This window comes from Budorcas taxicolor, chromosome 25, assembly GCF_023091745.1.
Source record: "Budorcas taxicolor isolate Tak-1 chromosome 25, Takin1.1, whole genome shotgun sequence".
NCBI classification, from domain to species: Eukaryota; Metazoa; Chordata; class Mammalia; order Artiodactyla; family Bovidae; genus Budorcas; species Budorcas taxicolor.
In genome coordinates, this window is record NC_068934.1 from 2,149,901 (window position 1) to 2,163,158 (window position 13,258).

A 13,258-nucleotide genomic window follows, 5' to 3' on the forward strand; every position below is an offset into this window, starting at 1 on the left:
AAGTCATCACCAACTACTAATACACTTTGATGACTACTTTGACAGGAAGGTAGGGAACGTTTTATCTAGCACTTTCCCCCTAGCTTCACTGACGTATACTTGGTATATGAAAGACTGCACACAGTTCATGGATAAAATCTGGTGAGTTTGGACACAGACATAATAATCATTACAGTTGTCTTTAAAAGTTTCTCTGTGTCCCTTTGTGGTTTTATTAATAATTTTGTGTGTGTGGTAAGAACACTTTTCTACCTTTCCAACAAATCTTTATCCGTACTGTTGACTGTTGCACTGTGTTGTGCAGCAGATGTGGAACTTACTTGTCTTGTGTAACTTACTTTATACCCATTAAACCACCACTCTGGGCTTGGTGCCATGGAGGAGTGCTGGACCTTCCACCCAAAGACTGATGAACCAGTTTTTAGGGAGAAAAAAGTTGGCTCAGAGAAGGGACTTGCTCAAAGTCATAAAGCTATTAACTGGAAGAACGAGGTATAGAACTTAGGACTGTTGGCTCTAAATTCCGTGCTTTTTTTTTTTGGACTAAATTGTGCTGTACTATTTGTAACTGAACACTGTGTTTTTCAGAATCATGTTATAATTTCAAACTTCATGTGTTCATGAAAAAGCGCCACCCACTTTTCTTAGCCTGTGGGATCTCATATTCTTAACCTCCCATGGTAGAAACTGCTGGGTCATCCTGGACTCCTCCCCTCCCTCATCCTCCCAAATCAAGTCAGGTAGGAAACATGGTCCTTCTGTTTCAGCCTCTCCTAAGTCCTGCCTCTGCTCTCCATTGCTACTACCTCTGTCTTAGTTCAGCCTCCTCTCATCTGCCTAGAAATCATCTGCACTCCTGTGGACCACAGGCCTCCAGGCTCCTCTGTCCATGGAATTTCCCAGGCAAGAATACTGGAGCGGGTTGCCATTTCCTTCTCCAGGGGGTTTTCCCAACCCAGGGATCAAATCCATGTCTCCTGCATCTCCTGCATTGCAGGCAGATTCTTTACCACTGAGCCATCTGGGAGGCCCTTAGAAATCCTTCACCATTTCTAATTCACTGTCTCTGATTCTTGAGGTTCTGAGATAAAGTACATAATTACTGCTCTCAAAAAAAGAAAATCACAGTCCATTAGGGGAAGCAGGAAAATAAACAGTTACAACCGAGTGCAGCAACCAGTACCAGCAGCCTGTGGTGGAGCAGTGCTTACTCCAGCCCGTGGGCATCAGGATAGGTCCCAGAGGAAGGGGCTTGGGACTGACACTGAGGGGTGAACAGAAGCCCAAGGGAAGAGAGAGGTGGGGATGGGCTCCCAGGCAATGAGGGCAGCGAAGGAAAGGGGTCAGAGGGAGGGGCACGCTCGGTGAGCCAGAAGCAGCCTGACGAGGCTGGACTCAGTGCGCTGTGAGAAGTAAGGCTGCAGGTTAAGCAGGGGCCATGCACAAAGAGATTTATATGAATTTACACCAGGGAACTTACTTGAAAAACTTTTTTTCATTTCTTCTTTAAAAATTTCAAGACATGATCTCTAAAAGATTAAGAGTGTGCTCTCTCTCTTCAAACATAACCAGAATAATGTCTTAAAGATATTAACAACTCTTCAATATCATATAATACCCAGGCAGTATCAAATTTATATTTGTATTAGAGGTGTGATAAATGTTTTTCAAATTTATTTGTTTGAATAGAGATCTAAATGTGGTGCACGTATTGAGACCAGCTCCTATATTTTTAAAGCCTCTCTTTGTGCCTGCATGCGTGTGTTCTCTCAATACTCTACATACATCATTTTACTTAATCCCCACAATCCCTATTTTCCAGATTAGATAGAAAATCAACGTATGTAACTGTTCATAAGTCACATTCCTGGTAACAGGCAGTCCAATTACACTGTGCTATGTAACTTGTCTGAGTAGAGCCCTGGAATGTGGTTCCCACATTGGAAAAAAGCCAGAGTGGGATGACCTAACATGGAAAGTACTTAGGTCAGGAAGGCAGGTGGTCCAGCTTCAGGCTTCATACCACCAATCTCTCACCTGGATCTATTCTTTACACTAACATTTTTAGAATTTCAGAGTTGGATGTAACCTTGGAAATCATGTGGTCTAACTCCATCATTTAAAAAAACAAATGAAAAAACGAAAAAAAAAAAAGACTCTCAGGGAAGGAACTGGCTGGGTCTAAATTACCCAGTCGTAAGAGCAGAAGCATAGACTAGGAGGCTGAAGTACAAGCATGCTCATCCCAGGACAGTATTACACATCTTGTTTTGTCTCCCATTTCCTCTCTCCAATTTTTTCCCTTACAATTTATCTGATGAACACTGGGGTTGTTCTATAATGTGTCTCAATTGGATTTTACGAGCATCCTTCGGATGTAGAATACACTGAAGAAGTATACAAAAAAGATCTTCATGACCCAGATAACCACGATGGTGTGATCACCCACCTGGAGTCAGACATCTTAGATTGTGAAGTCAAGTGGGCCGTAGGAAGCATCACTACGAACAAAGCTAGTGGAGGTGATGGAATGCCAGTTGAGCTATTTCAAACACTAAAAGATGATGCTGTTAAAATGCTGCCCTCAATATGCCAGCAAATTTGGAAAACTCAACAAGGGCCACAGGACTGGAAAAGGTCAGTTTTCATTCCAATCCCAAAGAAAGGCAATGCAAGAATGTTCAAACTACTGCACAATTGCACTCATCTCACACACTAGCAAAGTAATGCTCAAAATTCTCCAACCAAGGCTTCTACAGTACATGAACAGTGAACTTCCAGATGTTCAAGCTGGATTTAGAAAGGGCAGAGGAACCAGAGATCAAATTGCCAACATCCGCTGGATCATCAAAAAAGCTAGAGAGTTACAGAGAAACATTAACTTCTGCTTTACCGACTATGCCAAAGCCTTCGACTGTGTGGATCATAACAAACTGTGGAAAATTCGTAAAGTAATGGGAATACCAGATCACCTGACCTGCCTCCTGAGAAATCTGTATGCAGGTCAAGAAGCAACAATTAGAACCGGACATGGAACAACAGACTGGTTTTAAATTGGTAAAGGAGTACATTAAGGCTGTATATTGTCATCCTGTTTATTTAACTTTTATGCAGAGCACATCAAGTGAAATATCGCACTGCATTAAGCACAAGCTAGAATCACGATTGCCAGGAGAAATATCAATAATCTCAGATATGCAGATGACACCACCTTTATGGCAGAAAGTGAAGAGGAACGAAAGAGCCTCTTGATGAAAGAGAATGAGGAGAGTGAAAAAGTTTGCTTAAAGCTCAACATTCAGAAAACTAAGATTATGGTATCTGGTCCCATCACTTCATGGCAAATAGATGGGGAAACAATGGAAACAGTGACAGACTTTATTTTTGGGGCTCCAGATCACTGCAGATGGTGATTGCAGCCATGAAATTAAAAGATGCTTACTCACTGGAAGAAAAGCTATGACCAACCTAGACAGCATATTAAAAAGCTGAGACATTACTTTTCTGACAAAGGTTCATCTAGTCAAAGTTATGGTTTTTCCAGTAGTCATGTATGGATGTGAGAGTTGGACAATTAAGAAAGCTGAGCACTGAAGAACTGATGCTTTGGAATTGTGGTGTTGGAGAAGACTCTTGAGAGTCCCTTGGACTGTAAGGAGATCCAACCAGTCCATCCTAAAGGAAATTAGTCCTGAATATTCATTGGAAGGACTGATGTTGAAGCTGAAACTCCAATACTTTGACTACCTGATGCGAAGAACTGACTCCTTAGAAAAGACCCTGATGCTGGGAAAGATGGAAGGCAGGAGGAGAAGGAGACAACAGAGGATGAAACAGTTGGATGGCATCACTGACTCCATGGACATCAGTTTGAGTAAGCTCCAGGAGATGTTTACGGACAGGGAAGCCTGGCGTGCTGCAGTCCATGGGGTCACAAAGAGTCAGACGCGACTGAGCAACTGAACTGAACTGATGTAGCTTAACATGTTCTTAAAATAGCACTTCTAAAATGTGGGAAAAAATGAATATACTACCATGAAGAAGGAGTAAGGTATTTTTTTTTATTATTTTCACAACATTTAGATATTAAAGCATGTTATAATTCAAAACTCTTTAAATGAGTTTAATTTACCTAGCTCTAAATGACTTTTGGCTTTATTAAAAATGTCAATTTTATCACAAAATTAGTGACTAAAAATCATTCTATATTGAAAAAAGAGAAAAATAAAATACTTGCAAGAGTCATAATATATGGCTATTGTTGGTTTTATTATAGAATGAAATGCTCTCTCCAAACACTTCCTGGAAACTATAGCTATTTATACACAATTTATTTGCTAGCTTTTCTGCACAGCAATGTGTCATCTAGAGGTCTCCCAGAGCCTGTGCAGAGATTTGTGCCTGGCATTCTCTCCCTCCATACCAAAACTAGGCAGAACCAGTAGATTCCATCTGTCACTAAGCTGTATTACTCTACCTAAATCTGTAAGGTTAAGAACAGCATAACTATACTTTGGGAGGCTTTAATCAACCTTTTATCATAAGGTATTCACTGGAGTCTCCAGTAAAGAATAGTTTTACAAATATTTTAAAATATCAGTAAAATCAGTTCCAGGAGATTATGTGAAAAACATAAGAAAAATGTTCATTAATTCATAACAACTTTTTTATAATTAATAGTTGCCTCATAGTCAATTTTTCAGGAGATGGGACTTGTCTTTTACATTATTGTATTTCCTGAGAAATACGCAGAATAGCACTAGTCCTGAAGTGAAGTGAAAGTCACTCAGTCATGTCCGGCTCTCTTCGAGCCCATGGACGACAGTCCATGGAATTCTCTAGGCCAGGATACTGGAGGGGGCAGCCTTCTCCTACCAACCCAGGGATCAAACCCGCATTTGATCCCCAAGGTCTCCCGCATTGTTGGTGGATTCTTTACCAGCTGAACCACCAGGGATCCTACTAGATACTCAATAAATGTTTGTTCAATTTATACAAACAACAGAATTTATGACCCTATACAATTATGGGAGCCCTCAGGGTTAATATTGATTTGGTTGCTAAATATTTCTTCTCCCTCATTGTGTTCAGGCACTGGGCACTGGATGATAATTCAAAGCCATGCCCAGGTTTTTCCTACTTTTAACTATTGTTTAGACTATACAATAATGAATATGCTGTGTAATCCTTAAACCTAAAGAATAGGGAAGTGAGCAGCAGCCATGATAAACTTATGGGGAAAAAAAGCTACTTTGGAATTTTACTAGAGGAAGAAGAGAAGGAGAGTTGAAACCCACAGGGTCTTCCAGGGCAGTGTCCAGGTCTTATCCATACTCCTGTTCCCAGCTGCTGGCAAAGTACTTGCCACATGTTCAGTGTAACCAACAGAAACAGCAGCGAACATCTATTAGGTGCTTCCCCTGAGCTAGGGAGGCCATGTTCTAAGCACTTTACTTGCATTATTTTCTGGATTTTAACTTAAAGGAAGAGTATGAACTCTAGAGCCAGATTGCCTGGATTCACATCTGGCCTCTGCCGCTTAATAGCTATAATATTGGTGGAAATTACTGACCTTCTCTGTGGTTTAGTTTCCTTAAATATAAAAGAGGACAGTATTAGTACCTACTTTATCAGATGGGAGGGCTTCCCTGGTAGCTCAGTTGGTAAAGAATCTGCCTGCAATGCAGAAGACCCAAGTTCAATTCCTGGGTTGGGAAGATCCCCTGGAGAAGGGAACGGTTACCCACTCCAGTATTCTGGCCTAGAGAATTCCATGTACTGTTTAGTCCATGGGCTCACAAAAAGTCGGACATGACTGAGCGACTTTCGCTTTATCAGACGGTTGTGAGGAATGTAAGAATTAGGTTTTGCTAAGCCCTTAGAACAGCTTTTGGCACATGGCAAGAACAGCTTAATGTTAGTTGCTCAGTTGTGTCCAGCTCTTTGCACCTCCATGGACCAGGGCTCCCCGGGCTCCTCATTCCATGGAATTCTCCAGGCGAGAACCCTGGAGTGGATAGCCATTCCTTGCTTCAGGGCATCTTCCTGACCTAGAGATCGAACCAGAGTCGCCTGCATTGCAAGCAGATTCTTTACCCTCTGAGCCACCAGGGAAGCCCAAGAGTTGTTTAAGTAGCAGCTAGTATTAGCTCATTTACTCTTCATCATGACCTTATGAAGTGAACTGAAGTGAAATCAAAGTTGCTAAGTCATGTCTGACTCTTTGCGACCCCATGGACTATACAGTCTATGAAATTCCCAGGCCAGAACGCTGGAGTAGGTAGCCTTTCCCTTCTCCAGAGGATCTTCTCAAACCAGGAATCGAACCCAGGTCTCCTGCATTGCAGGCGGATTCTTTACCAGCTGAGCCACAAGGGAAGACCCATGACCTTATGAGGTAGGACTAATTAGTCCAGCCCCATCCTAGAAACAGGACCTTGAGCAACCGGCACAGGCAACTTCCTCGTTTATGCACCTGGCATGTGGCTGAGTGCCTGGCTGAGCTATCGCTCTTGCCACTAGCTGCCTTTCACTGAGCCTCGGCCCTCTACCTGTCATGAGCAGTGTCCCAGCAGCACTGGTGGGTGACCTGAGTCTGTGCTCCCCACAGCTGCGTACTGAGAAGTGTCAGAATTAGCAGCTTGGTAGGTTATTGTCTTAGGAGAAAATACATCAACAGCAGGAGGAAGAAGGCAGTGAGAGGGAAGAATCTTTTCCCCTTTGTATTCAAAGATTTCAGATCTGCCTGGAAGAATGGAGCTCCTTATTTGCCATACCTTGTCCAACTCTTTTTCATGATCTGATTGATCTGGGGTCACCGAAAATAGCTCTTTCCTTTTTTTTTCTGATTCTTTAATAGATGGTGAATAAGATGATTCAAGTCTACAAATTAAAATGAATAAAAATTAAACTTGATAAACTGTTATGATTACATTGTTAATTTAGGCCATTGTAGGCTGCAGAGACAGATTATTAATCTGCTGGAGACATTTCTAGTTACACACATGGAAAGTTCTAATACACTCAGGTCCCATAAGTATTTACATATTTAACTGAGTGCAAATAATAGTGTTAGTGAAAATAAAACACTGTAATTAATATGGAATTTCAATTATACATTAAATATTGGCTGAATACTCAATTTGCATATGTAGATAAGATTTTTGTATAAGAAGAAAAAGACTGTTTCATATAATAAAATAGCTTGGGAGCCAGTATAAAAAAGGAAATACACCTGACCTGCTTCTACATTGTGGAAAGGAGCTATGTCAGGATATGTCCGAGGGGAGCAAGTACTCCATAAAAGTGATCCAAAATCATTAAATCTGACAGTCTACCCACAGAAAGCTCAAATAGTCTATTCTTCAGCTGCTCAATTTATAAAATGGAATAGCAACCACATATGGGCACTGGAGAGGAAAGGCAGGAACTAGTATGAAAAGTACACTTTCCACAGGAAATTTGGAGAACTAGAAACAGGTAATGTTCATGTCCATATCAAGGAGATTAGTAAAATAAAAAATCATTGAAACATGAAAAATAAAGATAACCATGCTCTGAAACTAAATAACATGATTTACAAAAGAAAGTTTATTATTTACAAAAAAAAAAGATAACCATGCTGCCAAAGAACTAAACAGACATTTCTCCAAAGAAGACATGCAGATGGCTAACAAACACATGACAAGATGCTCAACATCACTCATTATCAGAGAAATGCAAATCAAAACCACAACGAGGTACCGTCTCACACTGGTCAGAAGAGCTGCTATCAAAAAGTCTACAAACAATAAGTGCTGGAGAGGGTGCAGAGGAAAAGGAACCCTCTTACACTGTTGGTGGGAATGCAAACTAGTACAGCCACTATGGAGAACAGCGTGGAGATTCCTTAAAAAACTGGAAATAGAACTGCCATATGATTTCCATTCTGTCATTTTCCTCTATTTCTTTGCATTGATCGCTGAGGAAGGCTTTCTTATCTCTTCTTGCTCTTCTTTGGAACTCTGCATTCAGATGCTTATATCTTTCCTTTTTCTCCTTGCTTTTTGCTTCTCTTCTTTTCACAGCTATTTGTAAGGCCTCCCCAGACAGCCATTTTTGTATTTCTTTTCCATGGGTATGGTCTTGATCCCTGTCTCCTGTACAATGTCACGAACCTCCGTCCATAGTCATCAGGCACTCTATCATATCTAGTCCCTTAAATCTATTTCTCACTTCCACTGTATAATCATAAGGGATTTGATTTAGGTCATACCTGAATGGTCTAGTGGTTTTCCCTACTTTGTTCAATTTCAGTCTGAATTTGGCAATAAGGAGTTCATGTTCTGAGCCACAGTCAGCTCCGGGTCTTGTTTTTGTTGACTGTATAGAGCTTCTCCATCTTCGGCTGCAAAGAATATAATCAATCTGATTTCGGTGTACCATCTGGTGATGTCCATGTGTAGAGTCTTCTCTTGTGTTGTTGGAAGAGGGTGTTTGCTATGACCAATGCAGTTCTCTTGGCCAAACTCTATTAGCCTTTGCCCTGCTTCATTCTGTATTCCAAGGCCAAATTTGCCTGTTACTCCACGTGTTTCTCGACTTCCTACTTTTGCATTCCAGCCTGCTATAATGAAAAGGACATCTTTTTTGGGTGTTAGTTCTAAAAGGTCTTGTAGGTCTTCATAGAACCGTTCAGCTTCAGCTTCAGCTTCTTCAGCTTTACTGGTTGGGGAATAGACTTGGATTGCTGAAAGGAAATAGAGGAAAACAACAGAGTGGGAAAGACTAGAGATCTCTTCAAGAAAATTAGAGGTAACAAGGAAACACTTCATACAAAGATGGGCTCGATAAAGGACAGAAATGGTATGGACCTAACAGAAGCAGAAGATATTAAGAAGAGGTGGCAAGAATACACAGGAGAACTGTACAAAAAAGATCTGCATGACCAAGATAATCACGATGGTATGATCACTCACCTAGAGCCAGACATCCTGGAATGTGAAGTCAAATGGCATTAGAAAGCATCACTACGAACAGAGCTAGTGGAGGTGATGGAATTCCAGTTGCTCTGTTTCAAATCCTGAAAGATGATGCTGTGAAAGCGCTGCACTCAATATGCCAGCATATTTGCAAAACTCAGCAGGGGCCATAGGACTGGAAAAGGTCAGTTTTCATTCCAATCCCAAAGAAAGGCAATGCCAAAGAATGCTCAAACCACTGCACAATTGTACTCATCTCACACGCTAGTGAAGTAATGCTCAAAATTCTCCAAGCCAGGCTTCAGCAGTACACTTCCAGATGTTCAAGCTGGTTTAAAAAAAGGCAGAGGAACCAGAGATCAAACTGCCAACATTCGCTGGATCATCAAAAAAAGCAAGAGAGGTCCAGAAAAACATCTATTTCTGCATTATTGACTATGCCAAAGCCTTTGACTGTGCGGATCACAATAAACTGTGGAAAATTCTGAAAGAGATGGGCATACCAGACCATCTGACCTGCCTCTTGAGAAACCTGTATGCAGGTCAGGAAGCAACAGTTAGAACGGGACATGGAACTACAGACTGGTTCCAAATCGGAAAAGGAGTACGTCAAGGCTGTATATTGTCCCCTTGCTTATTTAACTTATATGCAGAGTACATCATGAGAAACGTTGTGCTGGAAGAAACACAAGCTGGAATCAAGATTGCCGGGAGAAATATGATAACCTCAGATATGCAGATGACACCACCCTTATGGCAGAAAGTGAAGAGGAACTAAAAAGCCTCTTGATGAAAATGAAAGAGGAGAGTGAAAAAGTTGGCTTAAAGCTCAACATTCAGAAAACGAAGATCATAGCATCTGGTCCCATCACTTCATGGGAAATAGATGGGGAAACAGTGGAAACAGTGTCAGACTTAATTTTTTTGGGCTCCAAAATCACTGCAGATGGTGACTGCAGCCATGAAATTAAAAGATGCTTACTCCTTGGAAGGAAAGTTATGACCAACCTAGATAGCATATTCAAAAGCAGAGACATTACTTTGCCAACTAAGTTCCATTTAGTCAAGGCTATGGTTTTTCCTGTGGTCATGTATGAATGTGAGAGTTGGACTGTGAAGAAAGCTGAGCGCCAAAGAATTGATGCTTTTGAACTGTGGTGTTGAGAAGACTCTTGAGAGTCCCTTGGACTGCAAGGAGATCCAACCAGTCCATTCTGAAGGAGATCAGCCCTGGGTATTCTTTGGAAGGAATGATGCTAAAGCTGAAACTCCAGTACTTTGGCCACCTGATGCGAAGAGTTGACTCATTGGAAAAGACTCTTATGCTGCAAGGGATTGGGGGCAGGAGGAGAAGGGGACGAAATGATGAGATGGCTGGATGGCATCACTGACTCGATGGATGTGAGTCTGAGTGAACTCCAGGAGATGGTGATGGACAGGGAGGCCTGGCGTGCTGCAATTTATGGAGTCGCAAAGAGTTGGACACGACTGAGCGACTGAACTGAACTGACTGATGATCCAGCAATCCCACTGCTGGGCATACACACCGAGGAAACCAGAATTGAAAGAGACACGTGTACCCCAATGTTCATCGCAACACTGTTTACAATAGCCAGGACTCGAAGCAACCTACATAGCCATCGGCAGATGAATGGATAAGAAAGTTGCGGTACATATGCACAATGTAATATTACTCAGCCAGTAAAAAGAATGCATTTGAATCAGTTCTAATGAGGTGGATGAAACTGGAGCTTATTATACAGAGTGAAATAAGTCAGAGAGAAAAACACCGATGTGGTATACTAACACATATATATGGAATTTAGAAAGATGGTAACAATGACCCTATATGTGAGACAGCAAAAGAGACACAGATGTAAAGAACAGTCTTTTGGACTCTGGGAGAAGGTGAGGATGGGATGATTTGAGAGGGTAGTGCTGAAATGTGTATATTATCATATGTGAAGCGGATCACTGGTCCAGGTTCAATGCATGAGACAGGGCGCTCAGGGCTGGTGCACTGGGATGACCCTGAGGGATAGAATGGGGAGGGAGGTGCGAGGGGGGTTCTAGATGGGGAACACATGTACACCTGTGGCTGATTCATGTCAATGTTTGGCAAAAGCCACTACTATATTGTAAGGTAATAAGCCTCCAATTAAAATAAATAAATTAATTTAAAAAAAAAACTTTTAAAAAATACGGATAACCATGCAAGAAACATAGCATGCTTTGCACTATTGCTGGGCTAACCTGATAGTGTCTGGGGTTTTGAGGAATGTACCTACCTGTAACTGAGCATGATTTTAGATTTCCAAAGAGCTTTTAAAATAGTTCCACAAATCAGAAACTTAAGCACACATACAAACAAAGCAAAATCTGAGAGACGAGAGAAATAACTAATGAAAAGATCGAAAATAAAGGGGTCTTTTAAAATGTATAAATTATACATGTATCCATTCTCCCCCATACTCTCCTCCCATTCAGGCAGAGTTCCTGTCCTATACAGTAGAATCTTGTTGGCTATCCATTTTAATATAGCAGAGTATATACAGATACATGTTTATGTATGGCTGAGTCCCATTCCTGTCCACCTGAAACTATCACAATATTGTTAGCTGGCTATACTCCAATATAAAATAAAAAGTTTAAAAAATTAGAGGTATAAATTAATAGTGATATCCTTGAGGTGCATGTGTCTGGACTAGACTACTTTTTTTTTGGTTATCAAACATACATGTTAACTCTGTAGAAAACAGAGTTTATCAGAGTCTATATACTGCTATAAGTTGCCATCTAGGAGAAACCACTGTTAGCGTTTTTGTGTAGACTGTCTTTTTTGTCTATGCACATGTGTATAAACACATGTCCCCCATACCATTAGCATGTACTGTACACACTACTTTTCAGGCCCCTTTTGTTTCCCCTCAGTAATGTATTGTGGGCATTTTATCCAATCTTCTCCTAAAACATTATTTTAGGGTCAGTCTTAAATTTGTCTTCTTTACTATGATTTTAAAATGGTGAAAAATGAAATTTCCTATTTTTAATTCTTTCTAAGCAATTCAGGGAGTGGAATGCTGAACTGAATGGTAAAAACCTCATAATGATCTTAAATTTCAGTGAGTGAGTGGAACAAACATCAAGCTTCAATGTGGACAAGCTCAAGAAGAAAATAATAATCATGTTAACATAAAGACATAAAGGAACTGTCATTTATCATGTAAGAAGGGAAGGTAGGAATTATTTTTAATAACTCTCAGAACATCTCAGCCCAAGATGCTTCTATAAGTAAAGAAAAGAAAAAGCTAACAAAATCTTGGCATTAATGAGAAAAGTTTTGAAAATAAATAAAAACATTACAATGCTACTGTTATAAAACTATTGTGTATTTACACTCAGTAGCCTTGGCTGCTTCACCCTAATACAACTGTAAAAAAGAAACGGAATTTAAAAAAATTAAAAAAAAAAAAAAGAATTTAAAAAAAAAAAATAAAAGAGGACAGAATCATGTTCAAATGAAAACAAACTAAAAGGGTTAGAAATTGTCAATGGGAAAGATGAAGGCTGAGAAGACTATGCCCGAAGTCTAAAATACAATAGAAGCTGTTAAAAGGTAAACACCTATTTTTCATCGAATCTCAGAACACTAGAACTGAAGACTATCTCCAAATGAGAAAGATGTAGTGTGGAGACCAGAATGTATACCAGCTCAAACAGAAAATGGTAAGCAGGCATAGGTATTGGCCACATATGCAAAGAACTGCAAGATTTTAGATTAAATCATATATTCAAGGAATGTTGGCCATGTCTGGAATTAAAAATTGACTGTGTGAGATAGAGCTCCAGAGAAAATACCTACAATGCTCTTCATAAACCAAAGCTAGACCTGGGCTGAATGGTTTGCTCTTCTAGGAAATTTCTTATGTCTTTAGGCATATACATTCCATATGTGAAGACATTGTTCACCAACTCACCACACCGGAACAGTGTCTTGCACATGATATATTTCCAGTGGATTTATTAATGATCAGTGGTGATGACATATAGCTTGTATATCTGACCACTCTAAAGCTCATACTGGCTAACATGCATTCTACCACTATTGGTTAGATGGACAAGAGGTTACTTTGGGGAATATTAATTTGCCATTTGAAACCTCAAAGGAAAGCTAGCAGGCCCTACAGCTTTGAAAAAATAATGCTTCCCTTGGTGGCTCAGATAGTAAAGAACCTGCCTGCAATGTGGGAGACCCCAGTTTGATCCCTGGGTCAGGGAGATCCCCTGGAGGAGGGCAT

General features: G+C 40.5%; 1 protein-coding gene across 1 annotated transcript in view; it reads right to left on the bottom strand.

Annotated features, from left to right (window-relative positions):
• DEUP1 (deuterosome assembly protein 1) overlaps positions 1–13,258 on the bottom strand; it is a 127,581-nt gene that overhangs the window by 56,521 nt on the left and 57,802 nt on the right. Inside the window, exon 8 of the mRNA XM_052662359.1 lies at positions 6,777–6,882. Coding sequence (XP_052518319.1) covers positions 6,777–6,882 — 106 coding nt within the window. The remainder of the gene's footprint in view (positions 1–6,776; positions 6,883–13,258) is intronic.